Source organism: Copadichromis virginalis, linkage group LG16 (genome assembly GCF_057382275.1).
Source record: "Copadichromis virginalis isolate Kocher_CV1m ecotype Utaka linkage group LG16, C_Virginalis_male_GT1.1, whole genome shotgun sequence".
Taxonomy (NCBI): Eukaryota; Metazoa; Chordata; class Actinopteri; order Cichliformes; family Cichlidae; genus Copadichromis; species Copadichromis virginalis.
The window spans coordinates 35,529,998-35,549,933 of NC_140633.1; the positions used below are offsets into that span (position 1 = coordinate 35,529,998).

At 39.2% G+C, this 19,936-nt stretch overlaps 1 protein-coding gene and 1 long non-coding RNA gene across 3 annotated transcripts in view; both read right to left on the bottom strand.

Moving 5' to 3' along the window:
- Positions 1-9,647, bottom strand: part of LOC146691261 (insulin-like growth factor-binding protein 2-B) — a 31,558-nt gene extending 21,911 nt beyond the window's left edge. The window contains exon 1 of the mRNA XM_085434584.1: positions 9,045-9,647. Within this exon, the coding sequence (XP_085290710.1) occupies positions 9,045-9,402 (358 nt within the window). The 5' untranslated portion in view covers positions 9,403-9,647. The remainder of the gene's footprint in view (positions 1-9,044) is intronic.
- A 6,925-nt stretch (positions 9,648-16,572) lies between these two features.
- On the bottom strand, positions 16,573-19,061 carry LOC146691262 (uncharacterized). Of its 2 annotated transcripts, XR_014915562.1 has the most exons (4): positions 18,714-19,061; positions 17,766-17,837; positions 17,084-17,185; positions 16,573-16,910 (listed from the first exon to the last, which is right to left on the bottom strand). It is a non-coding gene; the product is annotated as an uncharacterized LOC146691262 (long non-coding RNA). The 2 variants fall into 2 exon arrangements; XR_014915561.1 differs by having other exon boundaries at positions 17,766-19,061.
- Between the last annotated feature and the right edge of the window lie 875 nt (positions 19,062-19,936).

A 19,936-nucleotide genomic window follows, 5' to 3' on the forward strand; every position in this document is an offset into this window, starting at 1 on the left:
ATAAAAATATATAAAACAAATAAATTAAACCTTTCTAAAAGCCAATGAAAAGAGGTGAGTTTTAAGAGCGGTTTTAAAAGTTTCTAGGCTTTTGGAGAGTCTGACGTGAGGAGGTAAACTGTTCCACAGTCTGGGTGCAGCCACAGCAAACGCCCTCTCTCCCTTTGTCTTTAATTTATACCTGGGAACATCTAAAAGCATCAGGTCGGCTGACCTCAAAGATCTCCTGGGGCGATAAGTACTAAGGAGTTCTGACAGGTAAGAAGGTGCAGTGCCATTTAAAACCTTAAAAGCCAGCAATAAGATTTTAAAATCAATCCTAAAGGCAACTGGGAGCCAGTGGAGAGAGCAGAGAACCGGAGTGATGTGGTCTCTTTTTTTTGAACCGGTCAACAGGCGAGCGGCAGCGTTCTGCACCAGTTGAAGGCGATGTAGACAGGAACGATCTAGGCCAGCATAGAGGGAATTGCAGTAGTCTAGCTGTGAAGTAATAAAAGCATGGACCACTCTTTCTAGATCGTTCCTGCAAAGGTAAGACTTGACTTTGGCTAAAATCCGCAAATGATAAAAAGATCCCTTAACTACAGAGCTGATTTGTTTATCAAGTTTAAAAGCATTGTCAAAAATAACACCAAGACTCTTAATGGAAGAAGTGCAATCGGAGGTTAGGGGTCCCAAAAAGTCAAGAGAGAAGTTGGGATCTTTAGGAAGCCCAAACACAATGACTTCAGTTTTGCTTTCATTAAGGTGTAAGAAGTTAAGAGTCATCCAAGTCTTAATGTCAGACAAGCAGGAGAGTAGCGGCTGCAAAGAAACATTGCAGTTCAACCTCAGAGGGAGGTAGATCTGAATATCATCGGCAAAGATGTGGAAGGACACATTATGTTTACGGAGCACATCGCCCAGAGGGAGCAAGTACAGAATAAACAACAGGGGGCCTAGTATGGACCCCTGAGGTACGCCACAGGTTAAAGGAGCTCTGGGAGATGACAGTTCACCAAGGTGAACAGAAAAACTCCTATTATTCAAATAGGACTGGAAAAACTTTAAGACAGTGCCCTTTAAACCGACACAGTGTTGAAGGCGGGATAGCAGTATGTTGTGATCAACAGTGTCGAAGGCTGCTGTCAGGTCCAGGGTTACTAAGACAGCAGCACAACCAGAGTCAACAGTTAAAAGCAAATCATTAAAAACTCTCAGAAGGGCGGTTTCTGTGCTATGCCGAGCTCTAAAACCAGACTGGAACTTCTCATAGAGATTGTTATTGTCAAGAAATAGCTGGAGCTGCGTGAGGGCGGCTCGTTCCAGTACTTTAGACAGAAAAGGGAGGTTGGAAATGGGCCTATAGTTAGAGAGTAGGGATGGATCTAGATTAGGCTTTTTAAGGAGAGGTTGAACAACAGCGTGCTTGAAGGGTGTTGGAAAACAACCAGAACTGAGGCAGGCATTGATCAGGACCAGAAGGAAAGGTGATAGCAGAGCTGTACGTTTTAATTTGTTTCCAAAACCCTGCAGTCAGGACATGCTATATTGTATTTAGATAGAAGCTAGCGAGCTAACTTCCTGCTAACTTCTAACTCCGTTAAATGTCATAAATTACGTTTTCATGGATGCCTGGATGTTAAACTCAATTGTTACACCTGGTAGAGCAGAACGCTGATCATTTTATTAAAGATGAAAGACTTTAGACAGTTTTTCAACTCTCAGTAATGCCATAGTGATCGTTTGATATATGAACCTGCAGCGGAGTTTAGACCCAGACACGGCTAGTGACGTCAGACTGAACAACCGGATTGTTCTGACTGTATGCTCCCCCGCCTGCTACAGTATAGTACTGCACCTTATAGACAGACTAGCAAGTAGAACACACATCACATCTATGAGCTTAATGCAATGACTTCCCGTATTTGTAAATAATATAATTTTATCCATCTTAATCATCTGTACTTTAATCATTTATTTTTAGCTTATGCATACAAACAATCATCCATCTCAGTATATTATACAATATATATTATCTCTCTCTATCAACACCTACTCCCTGCCGGTGATCAGGTACCCTGCTAGGATAATAAGATGGCCAAAGGAGGAAATAGAAGCCACTGACATCAAGACAAGGAAGCTCCTGTCCATGCATGGAGGGTTTCACCCCAAGTCCAAGCTCTATGTACAGATTTAGATTTTGTACTGTCTTCAGAGAACTGTGTACCGTGTAGCAGCAGGCCTTATTCTCAGAAGACATGTTTGGCCCTGCACTGCAGGCTGACAAATTAGCTCTAATTAATGGGTGAATTTCATTTAGCTGCTCATCTCTGTGGTCCTCCCATTGTGCTTGAAGGGATTGCTGGGTTTCTCTACACAGTATTGTTAGGTCATAAAATCATATCTAAAGAGTTTTAAATGTAATCATTCTCTGAGTTTACTGGAGCACTTAACCGGTACTTTATTTACCACTGCCAAGCAGAATATGTGATCGATTCAGTTATTTCCTCATCTGTAAATTTGCTAGTCTATCAAAGAGACAGGCAAAAGAAAGAGCAAGTATGCTGGTATATTTGTGGGAAGGCTAGCAGAAATCAAAATTAAAATCCAGTATCCACCATACACACTGCTAGTAACTCTAGTATGTCAATGGAAATTCAATTTGTTTAAATGCAAATCATGCATCATTTTCTGGCCTGTTTTTTAAGCTGGATTCGATGCAACGCATTCAGGCCAAGCCCAATCACTGATTGACTGGCCACTAGAGAAACCCTCCCTTGTACAATTCCCCAAACCGTTGGCAGCAGCAGACTTAAAATAATGTTGTGGAGTGTAAGCGCAGACTTTCAGCCTTTCAAGTAAGTCAAGCGAATTTGTTTTGAGCAAACATTCTGTGCTGCTCAACAGATCGTCCCTGCATAAATGGATGCTGAAATGTTAATGGCTAATCCAAATATTGCTGCATAATGATGTATCCATGTTTCTGACAGATCTTCCACACCTGCCATAGACTTCAGCACCTCATCGGAGTCAGTGAATTCATTTCCTTTGTCCAGAATTTAAAGGAAGGGAATATTTGGTTTGATGTCAAGACTGGAGCTCACAATCATCACCAGACTAAAACCTTAGTGCACCAAATACTGGCTGCTGCATGTCTGTAAAATGCTTACAACCGACCTTTACTTCTCCTTTCTGACATCATCATCATGCCTGATATCTTTAACCTCTGCTGTATCCTGGACGGGAATTTAGACGGTTTGAAAGATGGTCTATGAAGTTCTCTTCTGAAGCCTCTGCCATCTCTCTTATTTTCCTTTTGGGTGATGGAAATGGGCTTAAAACTCCTCACTGATTGGCTAATTCCTCATTCAGTCATTAATGAACATAGTCTGATTAGACCTCCTTTCTTGGATTTATAGCTTAAATGACCGAGCCCGTAAACTCATCAGGACAGTTTGTGCAGAGGTGAGGGAAGACTGGTTTTCTCACAGACTTCTACGGATATGAAGTCTATGAGTCTTTTTGCAACCACAGGAGATACCCTCCTGGTGGCAATTAAAGAGACACTTTAAAGGCATGGTAAAGGCACTTCTGCACTGGCTTTAGTTTTCAAAATCCAAAGCTATATCCATATTTTGAGGCGTCTATGGCATGGGGTCTCACCGGTTTATGAGTCAGAAGGTTATGGTTTCCATCCAGTTGTGACCTTTGTTTTCCACAATTTTTTAACTTCGTGTTTCTTAGTCATTTTTAAACCCTGCATTCACTCACTGGTTGGGTTTAGGAAGTGAAAGCTACTTTAATTTGATTTAAAAAGGGATTGTGGTTCTGGTTAAAAAACAAACAAAAAAAAAAAAACACCCCAGTGCAACTATAGTGCACTTCAAAAAATGATGATTTTGGAGTGAAAAGTACCTCTCACCAATGCTATAACCCACCTTGTCATATAGATTATAAGGACGAGGAACAAACTCTACCTAAATGAGCCATCCCAGTGGCTTTGACAAAACAGCACAAGTTGACGCCCTGGAGTGGACTTCCAGGGTTTCCACAGTGTAGTACAGGATATCTTGGCAGAGACTTCCCATTCCATGCACTGGTTACTGTCTATCCATTTAGATAAGTTAATAAAAAGACAACACTTTGGCAAGCATACTCCCGTCTCACAGGGAGCGCCTACCTGTATGCAACCAAAGTGCTCAGTTGATTAATCAGTACTACTAAACTGAAAAATCTTGTCCCTAGTCAACACATTTTACATATTTATACACAGATGTTTGTCTGCTGAAAGCACCAAGTCTCAGCAAAGCTCAAGGAGGTTATGAACTCTAGACTGTTTACTCAGGCTGATGTGCTGCTCATTTCAGTGACCCAAAGGACCCACGTGAACCCAGGATCACATCAAATAAGCACAATATCCTAAAAAGCAACACTGTTTTTTTGTTGAACTGAAAAGTGAGAGTGTAAACTTCAGGATCTTTCCTGCAGTTAACGAAATGTGGATGTTGAAGGGTACAAAGAAAGACAGATGTTGATATTAAATAGCTGCCATGCTTGAAAAGTCATGCTTAACAGAGTGCAACCTGCCCTATAAAACAATGCTCGTTTGTATTTTAACTGATCTGAACGCCAAAGGTGATAAATCACAGCATAGAGCCCAGCCCATCCCATTCTGTAATATACTCACATACTCACATATCTATATTATTGCTAATATATATTGTAATATATCTATATCACTAAAGCACTTCTGGATGGATGCAAACTGCATTTCGTTGCCCTGTACCTGTGCATGTGCAATGACAATAAAGTTGAATTCTATTCTATTCTATTCTATCCCGAGTGCACTGTGCTCAGATAAAATTGCAGGATTGGAAATGGGTTTGTTTTCATTATCCTCTCCCATTTAAGTCAGTAGCCATGAGACGCAAGATAAACAAATAAATATTTAGCTCTAAGCAGTTTATATAAATAGGTCACACCACCTTCTTCTTCTTCTTCTTCTTCTTCAGAGAAACTCTTTTCCAATAACAAACTGACACTGATGCTCACAACAGACACTGAGACATTTATGATTGAATGCTAGCCTTAAAAGTTTCAATGTGTATTAAATTTCCTCCTTAATACAATAGCCTACATCAAAATAAGGCATTCCCAATACGAGAGCTTTGAGGCTACGTGGGTTATAGACATGTTAGAGTTCATTGGAGGGATACTGCTGGTTTGCGCTCACAGATGTGGGTCTGCCACTGCCTGCCAAACACATTGCATATGTCAACATTCATTTTCAGGAATCAATAGTGACCCTTTGTCCCTAATAACTGTAATGTGGGATAGCAAAGCTTAACATTTCTCTGTCCCAGCAGGATTTCTGGGTTGTTTCTTTTGGGATAGTTACAAATATGTTTGATGTAGATGGTGGTTTTTCTGACATTAAAAGAGTTCTGCAGTGAAACTGTAGTCTCGACTCTGCTAATTCTCAGTGAAGTTTTTCCTTCTGTGTTATAACTTCATGCTGAGGTATAAGAGAATATAGGAGAAGTCTCAGTTAAAGCACAGTACAGAAGATACTTGACAGAGGACAAATCTTTGGATGTACAAAACAGATGTACACAGACCATCACATATAGCACTGTGTCAGTTTAAGCTGTGGTGATGCAGACGTAGGTGATTTAACATCATAATGAATTAGATTTCCACTCCTAGGAAATTAATATACTTCTCTGTGTTTTGGACCTTTTGAATATTGTTAAATTCATTTTTGATTTTGAGAAATGATCATATTACCTGGATTTTATATTGTTTTGTTTTCTTGTTTAGTTCCTGTGACTAGAAATAGTAGAGCTTGGTAATCCCTGGTAATTTCCCTGCTATATTGTTAGAGGTGTCTAGTTTATTTTCAAGTTATTTAAGTGTTATCAGTTTCAGTTCCTGCTCCCTTGGTCTGGTCTCTTTGTTTTCTACTTGGTGTCCCCTCCTGTCTGTCATGTCTCTCGCCCTCCCTCTCTCTCTCTCACTTGTCCTTGTATCTGTGCTCTGTCTCCATGTTCTTCTTTTTGTGTTTCATCCTTTGTCACCCCCAGTCTGTCTGTTTATCCCTGCCTGCAAGTCCTACTCTGAGTCTTGGTATGCATGACACTTCCTGTTTTATTTTGACAGTCCCTTGTCTCATGTGGATTGTGTTCAGCTTCATTTCTCCTGACTTATTATGCCCGATTAGTCCCTCCTGTGGGCCTCCACTTTCCCTAATCATCCTCATGTGTATAAATTGTGTGAGTTCCCCTTCATCCTCACTGGAATGTCAGTTCACCTCCCTCCATGTGTCTTTCCGGGTTTCACAGTCTATGATCTTAATGTTTAGCTTTGCCCAGTTTGATTAGTAAAGTCTGAGTCTCCTTTTGTTTTGTATTCTTCTTTTGTTTTTCTCCCGGCCTAAATAAACTGTCTAGTCCTGATTGTACGCGTCTGCTTTTAGGTCCTCTCTCCAACATGACAGACAGAAGAAATCTAGTCTGGATTCATGAGTACTTCTCATGAGTACTAACTCTGTAAAGACTATATGCAATGACCTCCCCTGTACCCTTAATGCCAGGTTTTGAATAGGGATGGGTATGGTTTAGGTTTTATCCGATACCAGTACCAAACCGGTACTTTTTAAATGGTGCTTAAAGAATGGAGAACACAAAATTGGTCCAAAAACCTCTCGTGTTCAGCTGTTTTTTTGTAAAAAGATAACAATGTTAGCCTTTTCTGCAGCTATAGGGGATTTGTGACATCACTCTTGGCTGGAAGCAGTGCTTAAACAATGGAAAACACAAACTTTGTCCAAAAACCTCTCATGTTTAGCTGTTTTCCACTTTTTCTTTGGTCATTTTAGCCTTTTTGGCCAGGGTGAAGGGAGTATCTGCCATCAAACAAGAGGACAGCCGCATGTAGCTATGATGATGTTTGCTAGTTCACCTTACATGCATTAAGTTAATAACGTGGTTAGCAACATAAATTACACACGAACAACATTAAGCTACTCACGCAGAGAAGAACGGCTGCTGCTGCCATCATCATCCGTCATCATTTCTGCTACACTGGCAGGGCTAGGGGCCAGAACTCTCCTCTTCGGGTTCTTGGGGAATGTTGCTAACTCCGGGTCAGATAACCAGTGTTGCCAACTTAGCAATTTTGTCGCTCTATATTTAGCGAGTTTTCAGACCCCCTTAGCGACTTTTTTTCTAAAAAGCGACTAGCGACAAATCTGGCGACTTTTCTGATATTATTGGAGACTTATTTATGACGACTTTTTGACGTGCAAACGCGTATTGCTCTTACTCTCAACAAGCAGCGGTGCTGCCTTGGGCACCTCACCCGTGCCAAAGCGCACACAGGCGGAGGATAGTCCTCCCCAGCTGCTATCAGAGCAGGAGACGTTCACACCTGTGCGTCCGAACAGCAAATGAATAGCGCATGAGCGAAGCCGCTGCTCCCGCACTGACTGTAACGCAGTCAGTTCTTCTTTTAATGTTATGCTGTTTTGTGGATCACAAGGTTTAAAACTACTTATAAACACACACTCTCACACACAAAGTAACTCCACCAGAGTGCCTATTTCAGGTCACTTTTGCTGGTCCAGGACTGGATAAAGGAGCAGGGTTGGAATTGTGACATTAAAAAACAACAATTGCTAAAATAAATTTAATTTGTAGTTCTAAATAAATTCTAACTGCATTTAGGACGTTTTTTACTCACTTTATGTCTCTTCTACGATGTTATTTCTCTCTCCAACAGCGTAGGTTACAATTACATTAGCATGACCAATTATGCAAATTAGGCGATGACGTCATTTGGCGACTTCTAGCGACTTTTAGGACAACCGATAGCGATTTTCCTTACTGAGGAGTTGGCAACACTGCAGATAACAGGCAAACCACGCGCAGTAGATGTGCACGGTGTGAGGTCTCGCAGCAAGCTAGAAAATACAGCGCATTTCTCGGCTTTTAACAAAATGCTATACATCGCTAGGTGTTTCATCAGATTCGAGGAGTTACCTCCTTTTCACAGTATCACCTTAAAGCACTTGTTGCAGGCTGCTGAGTTTGCATCATTTGCTCAGAAGTACAGCCAGACTTTGACAGCTTCGCCTTGGGCATTTTTAATCTGTAGCTCTGCTCTAAAAGAATGTACGTACCTGGGCCCGCCTACTACGCTCGCAAAGATAAAATGATTGGCTGGAATCCAAAGTGTATGACATCTCAGGGGAAAAAAAAGCGCTGCTTTTCGGTCTGGTTACTACCGTTTATGTCAGAACAGGTGCCATAATGATACCGGTACCCATCCCTAGTTTTGACCCCTCAATATATAACAATATATCATGTACTGTATTTAAAAGATGGATGTGACATCACCCTTGACTTGATCTTAGCCTTTAGTTTTGATTTCGGAATTTTGAAGTTTCACCACCATTTTGGCTACCACTGTGTTGGCTTATTGGAGAAAGAAGTGAACGTATTTGGATGGCAGCACTATAAAGCAAAGCTAGCAAATTTGGTTAATGAGCTGTGTTCATTAACTTTACAGTTAAATTACACAAACACAGAAACATTTAACAGACAAAACACTGAATATACCTCGCCAAAGCACAAATTGCCGAGATGGTTAGTTCCACAGATTATCTGTTAGATAATTTAGTTAAAATGTTCAAAAAGGCACCAACAGCAGAAAAAAGAAGTCCGGATTAGAGGCTCCCACTAGTGGAGGTAAAGCCCAGACAGTGATGGGCTGTAGCTGCCAGGTACCTGTCAAAGTAGCCATGGAGCTAACTTTAAGTCTTAACACTAGGAGTTCTAAAAAGTAAAACCCCTACCCTGTAGAATGGTTTGGAAGAGATCCATGTCTCCTCCAGGTCTAAAAAGTAAGGCCAATGTAGCCTTGGGGGATTATTCTCTGTTCAGTTTATTCAATTTAAATATAAAAAGCGATTTAGTGATTGAAAACAGCAACTACAGATTAATGCAGCTTTAATGGTCTTTCTTTATTCTACTACTTTGCAGCAGTTTTTTCATAGAACTTACCATACCCCGACAGGTTCAAATGTTCCCAGACATCCACATCTATTCTTTGTCCACATTGTCCCAAACCCTGAATGAGCTGCTGTAAAGGGAAGTCAGCATCCATACTTGGGTAGCACCTCAGACCGGTGGAGCACCTTGGCAGATAAACCCCACAGAGCTCTCCCATCTGCCGGGCACACACTGGACAGCAGCCGCAGCCTGGCTCCCTCACAATCTCTGCACATAGCGGATCGACTTTGGTGCATGCCATCATATCCTCTGCGGTGCAGCTTGGGCATCGGAAAGCTAAATCACAGAGTAAGAGTCCAGGCAGCCCAACATATGCAAAAAGCAAACCGTATAAGAAGTACATGCCCATTATAACGCTTGCTAGGTTTGTTAGTGACCACTAAAGGTAAAATGACCCTACAGCATGAACCTCTGGATTCTCTGACAGTCCTCTGTGTTTGGGTAAACACTGTGGTGCCGCTGACAGGGTCCTATCTGCTCTCATATTACCAACTGACTGAGGAGAAAGAAGTCTGTTTTTCCCCCTGAAAGTATCAAAATATAAATCCCTGTTGATAAGAAGGTTCAGAAACTGAAACTGTTGCTTTCAGGTGCTATAATGTCACTCAGTACAAGATTACCAGAGAGGAAATTTTTCAACATTTGTGTTTTTCCATTTCACTCCAATTGCACCATCTACATGTCCTTACTAGCAAAGTCCAACCAGATGTTTCCTGGGAAATGTTAAAGTCAGTGCTCTTTCTGTGATTTGGCTCCCTCACTTGCTGCGTGTCAGTTAGCACTCAGTTAAAGGTAAGACTAAGGAGCCAAAAGTGCTCTTTTTTCCCCCTCAGTAGCTCAACCATTTTACCTGCACACAGCACAGCTTGCATTATTTTCATTGTGTGTGTGTCATCAGGGCAGAAAGCAGCCCTTCTGACATCTACTGCAGAATTACTCAAAGGATGTTTTAACAGGTATGTAGCTAAAGTGGACACAGTCAATGTGACACCATTGGTCCACAACATCAGCTTTGAGTTGAATATGTTGAATGTTTTTGACACTGAAGCCGAACATCCCATGCTCATGAACTCCAACTGACATGATAATCTTGCTTTAAAGTGTATCCTGCTTTTTTTCTTTGCATTTTAATGGGAACCATAATTTAAACAATTACCACCATGTTGGTGAGGAAAGGACTGTCTAAGTATTGGACAGGATGAGTAGGGACCACCCTTTTATTTGTCTCCTCCCATAAATTCATATGAAAAGGGGCAAACCGCATGCACAGGATCTAGCCAGAAGTCAGACCCTTCAAACAGAAACTACGCAGGCTAGGAAGGAGGTAAAGTCATCTTGCTGTCTTACACTCCAGAACTCCACCCAAAGGCTGACGTCTAGTTGAACATTTTGACCATTGCAATTTTTGATTTTTAAAGTAAGATTTAACAAGCAAGCGGTAGAGCTGATTCACTATAATGTACCATCACACTGAGTGATCAGTTGAACAAATTAGGATATATAATATGTTAATCAATTTATCTGAATGTATAAAGGTGTCCACTCCCTCCCATTATTACTTTCGTTGGGAAGAGATGGGAAGTGAAGCAAATGTTAGGATACTGATAAGCACCTTCCTAGTCACCTTCCTTTTTCCACCCCCAGCAGATGGTGCTGAGGGTGTACAGGTGGTTTTTAGAGCTTTTTTCCACAGAAAATATCCACCCCGTGCTTGGAAATGAGGCTGGTGTGAGTAGCAAATAACAGGGCTGTAAAAACTAATGCAGTTGGCTGAAAGCCAGCGAAATACCCTGTAGGAATACAAAGAATTGCAGATTCAGGTGAAAATGATGTGATTCCTTTTCACAAAGAAGAGTGATTTAAGCTGCTGATTGAATCTAAAAATGCAATAATTAATGTAAACTTGAGCATTTGCAGTTTAAACAGGACAAGTCCTCTGCTATTAAAAGTAAAACTATGAGTGTAATTGTAGCACCACACCGGTCAGTGGCAGGTATTCACAGACATGACTGGGACGCCATGCCTTTAATTACACACTGATTAATGTGACCGCTGGACACCGGATTCATAATCAGTCCCAGAGCTTCATGCGCAGCCACTGTTTGATAAAATTAAGGTTGAACAGAGTCCTGGGTTTTGCTTCGGGCCTATTTGGTGCTCTCTGGAGTAATCAAATAATAATCTGCTCCACGGATCTGCTGCAGAGCCTGCTTCTCCAAACCCACAGAGAACATTGCAGATAGCCATTTATTTCATAAACCTTCACTTGCGATGATGTAGGTGTGTGTGTGTGTGTGTGTGTGTGTTCCTTCTAGAGATTCATGTGCAGAATATTAATACAGTACATTTTGTTGGATTTTTATGCTTTCTTTTTCTGAAACTAATTCTAAATTCTGCATTGTCATCAGCCTCGTGTGTATAGTTTTCTATCAGTATCCTCCTAAATATCAGCCTCCTTTTCAGTTCTGTCCTTTGAATTTATCCATGACTGAGGGAAATAACCGACTCTGGAAAATGTGACCACCTTCTGTAATATTCCATTTGTCTCAGCTAAATGACTCTTTGGGAGATGGATCTTTCAGGAGCCCAGTTAAAATATCTCTCAGCGCCGTAATATCAGGTTGTTCCGCTTAAAAAATTAGACATCCCGACATTGTTCAGCCGTCGCCCATTCATTCAGAGTTGCTAAGCAGCACGTACACACAGAATATCATCGTATTGAGGAGTGGTCTTAAGAAAACATTTCCATTTCAGGAACAGTTTACCGAGCAAACAGAGTACACAGCAGGTAGACACGGTTTAGTTAACGTTGTGCGTCTTTTAAAGACGGCGCACGTGCTGTTTGGATAGCGTCTCTCATGAAACGGAGTGGAAAATGTTTTCACAGATAAACCCAGCAGAAGAATGATGATGAGAGAGGTGGGAGGTTCGGGAGACAGAAGTTGACAAAACACTTTTTCCACACATTTGTTATGTACATAACCAACACTCTTATATTTTTTTTAAGGTTCTGTGACAAACTGGTATTTGTGTTAAGTTGCTTTGAAAGCTGTATGGGAGGAAATGTGATGATTTACAGACACAGACAATGAAAAGGATGTCATCACCCAAATGGTAATGGTGTAGGAAAAATTGTGTACATTAAAGACCAGTTTAGCAGTTTGCTATACTGTTATCACTTAACATTTACTTTTAAATAAATGTGACTCTTATTTTATCAGATAAATTCAAAGATTTCTAATAGTAATTGAATCCTACAAGGCACACTGTAGAGTCCCCATTTACACTTACTGACACACATATTCATTGACGATTTATTCTGTGTTGTTTTTTGCCTGTCACATGTACATCTGATGGCTTCACTGCCGGGAATATCTTCCCTACAGGCAAGCCAACACACACGGATCAAACTGCTGACCCTCCAGTTAGGTCACTCAGTAGATGACCTGCTCCTAAGCCACAGCCGCATAGTAAGTGTTGTTATATACAAATATCAAATGAGCCAGTCAGATGGAAACAGCTGAATGTATTTAGTAGGGGTGCAACGATACGGTTCGATATTTTTTCGATACAAAAAAATGTTCATGCTTTTTTAATTTATCATTTATTAAAATTATAAATATATAATATTTTAACTCAAAAGGTTAATGTTGCTGAAACAACAAAGTAATAAAAAAATTAATCTATCTGATCGAGAAATCACTCATCTTTGGAAAAGAGAGTTTATTACAGAGAAATGGCTCTTTCCAAAATAAAAGCTATACTATACACCTCTTCTGGGGTATACTCTCAGCAGCATATTAAACATATCAGGTCCCCATGAGGAGAATCATGTGCTAACGGCTGTCTAAATGACTCGGGTAAAGTTTGTAGCATGCGTGCTTGTTGTTTTTGTCTGCTTCCACTTGTCTTTGCATTAGGATGATGTCGGCGTAAATGTGCAGTCATATTCGTTGCGTTCCCACTAGTGCTGTCAGCGTTAAATTTGAAATGACGTTAACGCCACAACAGGGCAAATCTCTGTTAACGAGCTACCGCGGATCGCCCCGTGCCTGGGGCTGGACGGCCAACACGTTACCGAGCTAACTGCGCTAACGCAGTAGTTCCCACCCATGTAACTGAGCATTGCGTGGCACATCCGACATACTGTTTTACTTTTGTCCATGACGTGCTTACCTTCAGGGTCATACTTCACATGAAGACCAAAATAGTTCCAAAGGCCAGATCTGAATGAGGGTGGGGGAGGTTCAATTTGCCATGTTGCAAGGAGCTTAGCTTCTGTCTTGCTAGCTTGCGCTGCGCTCAGTGGATCTGCGCTCGACAGTGCAGCCTAGGCGGAGTAGTTGAACGCAGATCCACTGAGCACTCAACACAGACAGCATTGCCAGAAGAAAAGTTGATAAAATAAATTAAAAATTTTGTATTGTTCGATACATATATGTACCGAAAGCACTGTATCGAACGGTTCAATATCAATACGAGTATCGTTGCACCCCTAGTATTTAGGCATGTAGATGTGTTTAAGACCACCTGCTGAAGTTAAAATTGAGCAATGGCAAAGAAAGGTGATTTAAGTGACTTTAAATGTGGCCAGACGGGACGGTCAGAGTATTTCAGAAACTCTCTGAAAAAGAGAAAATACCAGTGAGAGGTATTTCTCTGGGTGAAATGACTTGTTGATGCCAGAAAAGTAATTTCACCCAGCTGCCTTCCTATCTCGCAGAAAAACAGCAGGAAACCACACCGGGCGGCACTTTGGTCAGCTAAGAACAGGAAACTGAGGTTACAATTCACACTGCCTAACTAAAATTGGACAACATGAGATTGGAAAAAATGTTGCCTGGTCTGAGTAGTCTCAGTTTCTTCTGCAACATTTGGATGGCAGGGCAGAATTCATGTAAACAGATCAAAACATGGATCGACTTTGCCTTTTATCAAGAGTTCAGAGTGATGTGTAATGAAGTACTAGCATCAGTTAAATCCCAGACACTACCATCTTCTGATGGCTGCTTCCGGGATAATGCACCAGAGCTCAAACTGGTTGCTTGAACATGACAATGAGTTCACTGAACTCAAGTCATCTTCACTGTAATGAGTCCAACAGAGAAACTTTGGGATGTCGTAGAACGTGTAGATTCACATCATGGATGTGCAGCTCTAAGATATTTGCTCAGATGTGCTTTAAAGTAGAGATGGACCGATCCGATATTACATATCGGTATCGGTCCGATACTGACCTAAATTACTGGATCGGATATCGGAGAAAAATAAAAAATGTAATCTGATCCATTAAATATCACGAAAGCACCTCACAAAACTTGCAACACGCCGTAACTCACCTCAGAACTTTAGCACGTCGGAGCAGTATGCATCACGTGATAGAGCGGCTGTGGCATGCGGGACCTGTCAGTGGTCTGGATAGCATTTGGAGCTTCGCTAGCAACCCGCATTTCATCTCCGACAAAGTTATCCCCGAGAGAAGTAAAGCAAGTGTGTAAGTCCATCTCTGAATGTTTGTAAAGCATTCCTGCGTTAAGCTTAACAAGCGACTGCCTCTTCTTGCTGCTACTTCAATCATGAAACTGATTAATGATCAGCTGATCGGCTTTTCTGTCGCGATTCCATCTCTCTTGTTTGTTTTTGGCCCACTTTGCACCAGAAAGAGGAAACCAGCGGATAGACAACAGCAGCACGTTTAAGCTTGATCAGCTGTTGTTAGAATTTATTTATTATTACTTTCTACTCCAGGATCTTTTTCTACGTAGCTGACGCTGGTAACTGTGCAGGGGCGCATCTAGCAAAGTTTAGCCAGGGGGGCCAATAGGGCATGAACAGGGAAAAGGGGGCACAAAGACATACTTTTCTTTCTTATTCTCATTTAAAATGTCTAGCTTTTAATAAATAATTATCCGAATCTTACACCCAAAGTTTTAATCTGATGTAAAATGAATAGAAGTCAATTACTGTATATAGTGACTATTAAGTCTAATATATATACCCTAGTAAGCTATAGTACTTTTTCCTTTGGGAAGGTACCATCTGTGCAGTCTGCAATTTTGTTGAAGAAATATGTTGAATCTATTTAATTATTCTTGAAAAATAATTGATTTCTGTGCATTGTTTTTCACACTGCATCAAATTAAGGTTGATTACGTTGATTAAGCATCATGAGGTGGAGTGTGAGGGGTGGTTCCCTATTTTTTATTTATTTATTTTTGTTGTTGCTGGGAGTTGGAACCCTACACTGTAAAAACTGTGACTAGAGGTTACTTAAAAAAGTTATGGCAACAAAGTGACACTTGAAATAATTAAGTAGATTTTAATTTCAAAAGATTTATGTAAAATGTAGAGAAAATGTTAATTAAATTCAAATAGAAAACAAAAGTAGATATTAATAGAATTAAACTGTAAATATGTGTTGGATTTAGGGTCAAAATCTCAAACTGAAGGTTGAAATTGCCCAACTTTACCAAAAAAAATAATTGATATGAAATAAGTCTCTGAGAAAAATTACTTTGAATTTACTAACTATCTGGCAAAGGTTTAGTAAAAACTTCCTAAAATATCCATTACAAAGAAATGAAATCTTCTTGTTTTTTCAGTAAAACTCAAATTGGATTCAATAATTTTCCAAATAAACCTTAAAAATAATGACTGAATAATAAGAGAAAATGAAATGAATTTTACTTATTTTCTGAGTAAAATGAATCAATTTCACAAAGAAAACATCAAAACAGTAATTTGTTTTATTGTGGAAAATAAAACACAGTAATTTATAATATAACATTTTTCTGCTCGTATACACTGAATTCTCATCAACAATCTCCTGATCTCCTAAATACATTCCTCTGCTGTAAATTTGTTTTAGTGTCATAAACAGTTTATCACACAGCTTTGTGTACAGAGCAACAGCAACATAAACTGCATGAATGTAAACCAGTTTTGTAAAAAAGAAATTAATCTTTAGACTGTAATATCAACATGAACCTGAAATTTGAATATCTTTTACCGTTCCCTTTATCTCTGTTACTTATTTATGATTGACAAACAAAAACTTTAGTTTGTCAATCTTTTGTTAAATTGAATCACTCAATATAACTGTAGAACAAAGGTTTTTCACTCATGTACATGGAATATCAATAATGTAAATCAACCTTTTATCCCAATTTGGATGTTTAACCTGAGAAAATCTAAGACACATGTAAGAGGAAGTAACATTTCTACAGCTACAGGACTGCACTTCTGTTAAATTTTAAAGTTGTTTTAAACCAATGTTTTATAGTAACATACACTATAAACAAAGAAAAGCTTCACTAGTGATTCCTCCAATTTGCTGCCTTTCAAACAGAATATTCCTAAGAAACTTTTAGGTAATAAAAAACAAAATTAAAATGAAAAGCACAAATACAGCCTGACACATTGCAGGTCATTTGGGTAAGATATGAATAAGATGAAATTAACTTAAAAACTGAAAAGATAGCTGCATCTAACAAAGACAAACCAAAGGTTTTCAGTGAGCTTACTTCCCTTTCATTCTTTCAGAGTCCTCGTTTAAGCCAATAACTTGTTCTTGAGGCTGTTCACTTTTGGTGAGAGCTTAGCACAATCCAGTTCAAGGAAAAGTTTCTGGAATACTTCCAAGGTGTATTTTAGCTCTTTGGGATAGGCAAGATCGACTGCATATGTCAATCCAACCAGCATTGCGCGTGCTCTTGGAAAATTGCCCAGAGCAGGCATAACTCTCACACCCTCCAGCACAATGCCAATGTCATCCTCCTCAGATCCAACAGCCTTGATTTTGTAGATTTTCATCCTCTGTTCAGAAAGATCTTGTGACACACCATCCTCATCAGCATCCTGAAACAACAAACACATGGGTTTTCTGACTGTAGTTGCACACATGAAATATTTCCTGGACACATCCTGTAGCTGAATGACAAATAAAACATGATAATGCCTCAAATTATTTGAAACTTGACAAACACATATGAATAACAAAAACAGAATAATGTTTCTACTTCAACACTTACACTGTACTCTTTGATCAGTTGATCAATGGACTCCCCAAGGTACACCATCAAGCACTGAATAACCAGATTTCTGGTTATGTTATTGCTAGGATTGCTTGGTGACTGAAAATGAGCAAGAATTCCAAAAATTACCATCAGATAAGTGACCATTTATTAAGACAAAACTGTGAGAATTGGCAGTATTAAAAAAAACTGTTAAATATCAAATTATCATCACATGGAGCATTATGTGCGATAATTAGCTGATGTTAATGCACATGCCTGGGTGCTGACAGTCAACACAAAGGTATTGTCAACATGCTTGACAGGTTCAATCTTTAAATGTGTCGTTTTAGTAAATTACATTAATTTAGTCATTTAGTTTTTTTTATCTAATTTAGTTTATGTTCGTCAGAAAGGGTTTTTCCTTCTTGGGACAAAACAAAAACCCAGCAATACCTGTACTTGTGTTTTTTTGTTTGTTTTTTGTTTGTTTTTTTTACTAAGAATAGACATGTATTTAAAATACAATTAAAACATGAAACCCATAATTGTGTTGTTAATTATATCAGTGACGTCCTGGCGTCCTCTTGCACTGACAAAAACATGCAAACAAATTAGTGGAGCTGTGCACCATGCAAATGAAATTTGACAAAAAAATTCTTTAAATAAAATTCCAAGCTGAAATGTCTGTGGAAAATACCTTGGCTATGATAGCCTGCAACTTCAATCCCATGCTGATCAGGTGAATTTAAGTTGAGGGATCTTCCATTACCTGAAAGGAAAGCAACATTATCATTTTTGACGTTTAGTCAGCTGTGTAAAAACCAAGGAGGAACCCACCCGGGGGATTAATAAAGTTTTATTTTATCTAATCTAATCTAATAACTTTAATCTCAGCCAAACCAATTTACTCACGAACAAATAAAACACTGAAAAAAACCAAACAATAACATTTTTAGGTTGTCTAAGTGACTTATACATTACGTTTAAACTGAGTAGCGAAACCCCGCGGTGATCTGAAAATGATGTGCCGGGAGTTGTGCCGTTCTCAGCGGCTTCAGTGACCCTCGAGCTCCCGGCTTGCTATCGAGCTGGTGGGTAGCAGATGCTCCGAAAACGTCGAAGCACTTTTGCAAACATGCGATATCTTGATAAACCGAGCAGATATTTGATGTTTACACAGCTACTTTCGCGCCTGAAAATATGTTAAAAGTTTATTTTGTGACCCAGAAAGATTACTAAGAGTAATTTTAAAACTTAGTAGCGGCCGCCATTATTGGAAACTGGAGTTCGAAAAACTGACTGTGGCTGACAAAATCACTCACAACTGACCGCAAAACCTTTTCATGAACTTTTAAACGTGGATGAAAGACGTTAAAACTCATCGGAATATACCGTTGATATTTTTTAATACGGTAAAACATGTGGTTAGTTAAAGCTGTTCAGTAACACAGTCGTGAAGGCTTGGAAAGTGACCTTGTGCTAGCAGTCCACTAACTGCCATTTGTGTAAAAATACGATACTATCATTACAGTGATGATTATTAATAAAATTTCGACGTATCATACTGTTTAAAACCTTTACTCAAAACCGATATACGTTATTGTTTAAACCGTGTCTTATATTTGAACAAATTAAGAAGTCTTACCTCTGACAAAATGGAGACGTCCACTCATGAAGCGCGTGTGTCCTGCACGTGGCACAAAGGATTATGGGCGGAAGTGTACAATGATTAAAATGAAAATGCTTTCATCAGTTAAATCTATTAGATTTCTTAAATTTTTTTAGTACTCAAACATTTTTTTTAAATCTACTCAACAAACCATTGCTGAATTTACCCCAAACAAAACTGTGTAAATTTAAATAACTGAACATCTCAAAATTGTTGAATTTTGCTTAGATTTGATTAAAACTACTCATACACGTTTTTACTGAGTAATAATTACTATTACTCTCCTATTAGATTCTAATTAACCCCAATCACAGTTTTTACAGTGTATTAGTTAGGTTGCTTAATATTTACGCTAAGTACTCTTTAAAATACCAGAATAGGGAGGATGGTGTAGGTTTAAGTTTATTAGATTGATCAGTATTGCTGAACTATGAAATTTTTTTTTTTTTGCATATAGGTATAACAGAATAGCTTTAGTGTAGTTGTTGTTTTAAACTTGAGTATGAATTTATACAAAATGCAGCAAGATATTTTAAAAAACTGTTTTGTTGATTAAAAAACACTATATCGGATTCATATCGGTATCGGCAGATATCCAAATTTATGATATCGGTATCGGTATCGGACATAAAAAAGTGGTATCGTGCCATCTCTACTTTAAAGTGAATTAGAAAATATCAGTACTAAAATGTACTTGGACAGAGTGGCTGGCAATTTCAAACAAAGAATATTTGATATACCAGCTGTTAAGTGAAACCTAGTACTTTTGCCACCATGCAGCATGCACGATGGTTGAAAAAGAAATCGCAAGACCCTTGTAATGCAAGCGGGGTGTGGTTGTCCCTCTTCATATTGTAATTCAGGCCATAAAATTGGAAATGTTCTCATCAGGGTTTCAGAGTAATTCCCTGCATTGTTTGCCACGAAGGTTCTGTTACATTACCTCAGAGGGGCTTCAAAGTCAAAGCTATTCCACACTTTGTGGCTTTAATCAAAAGCCAAACTATTTTATTACCAATAGTGTTAATATGAAGCTCAAATGTGTTTTACATACAAGCCGGTGATGACGTAGTGACATTAGACTTTCTGTAACCTAGACACCAAAATATTTCAGTTTGATATTTCATATCTTATCTCTCAACTTACATGATCTATTTGACAGGCCAGTAGCATTTCTTTCAACTACTGGTCCGACAGTG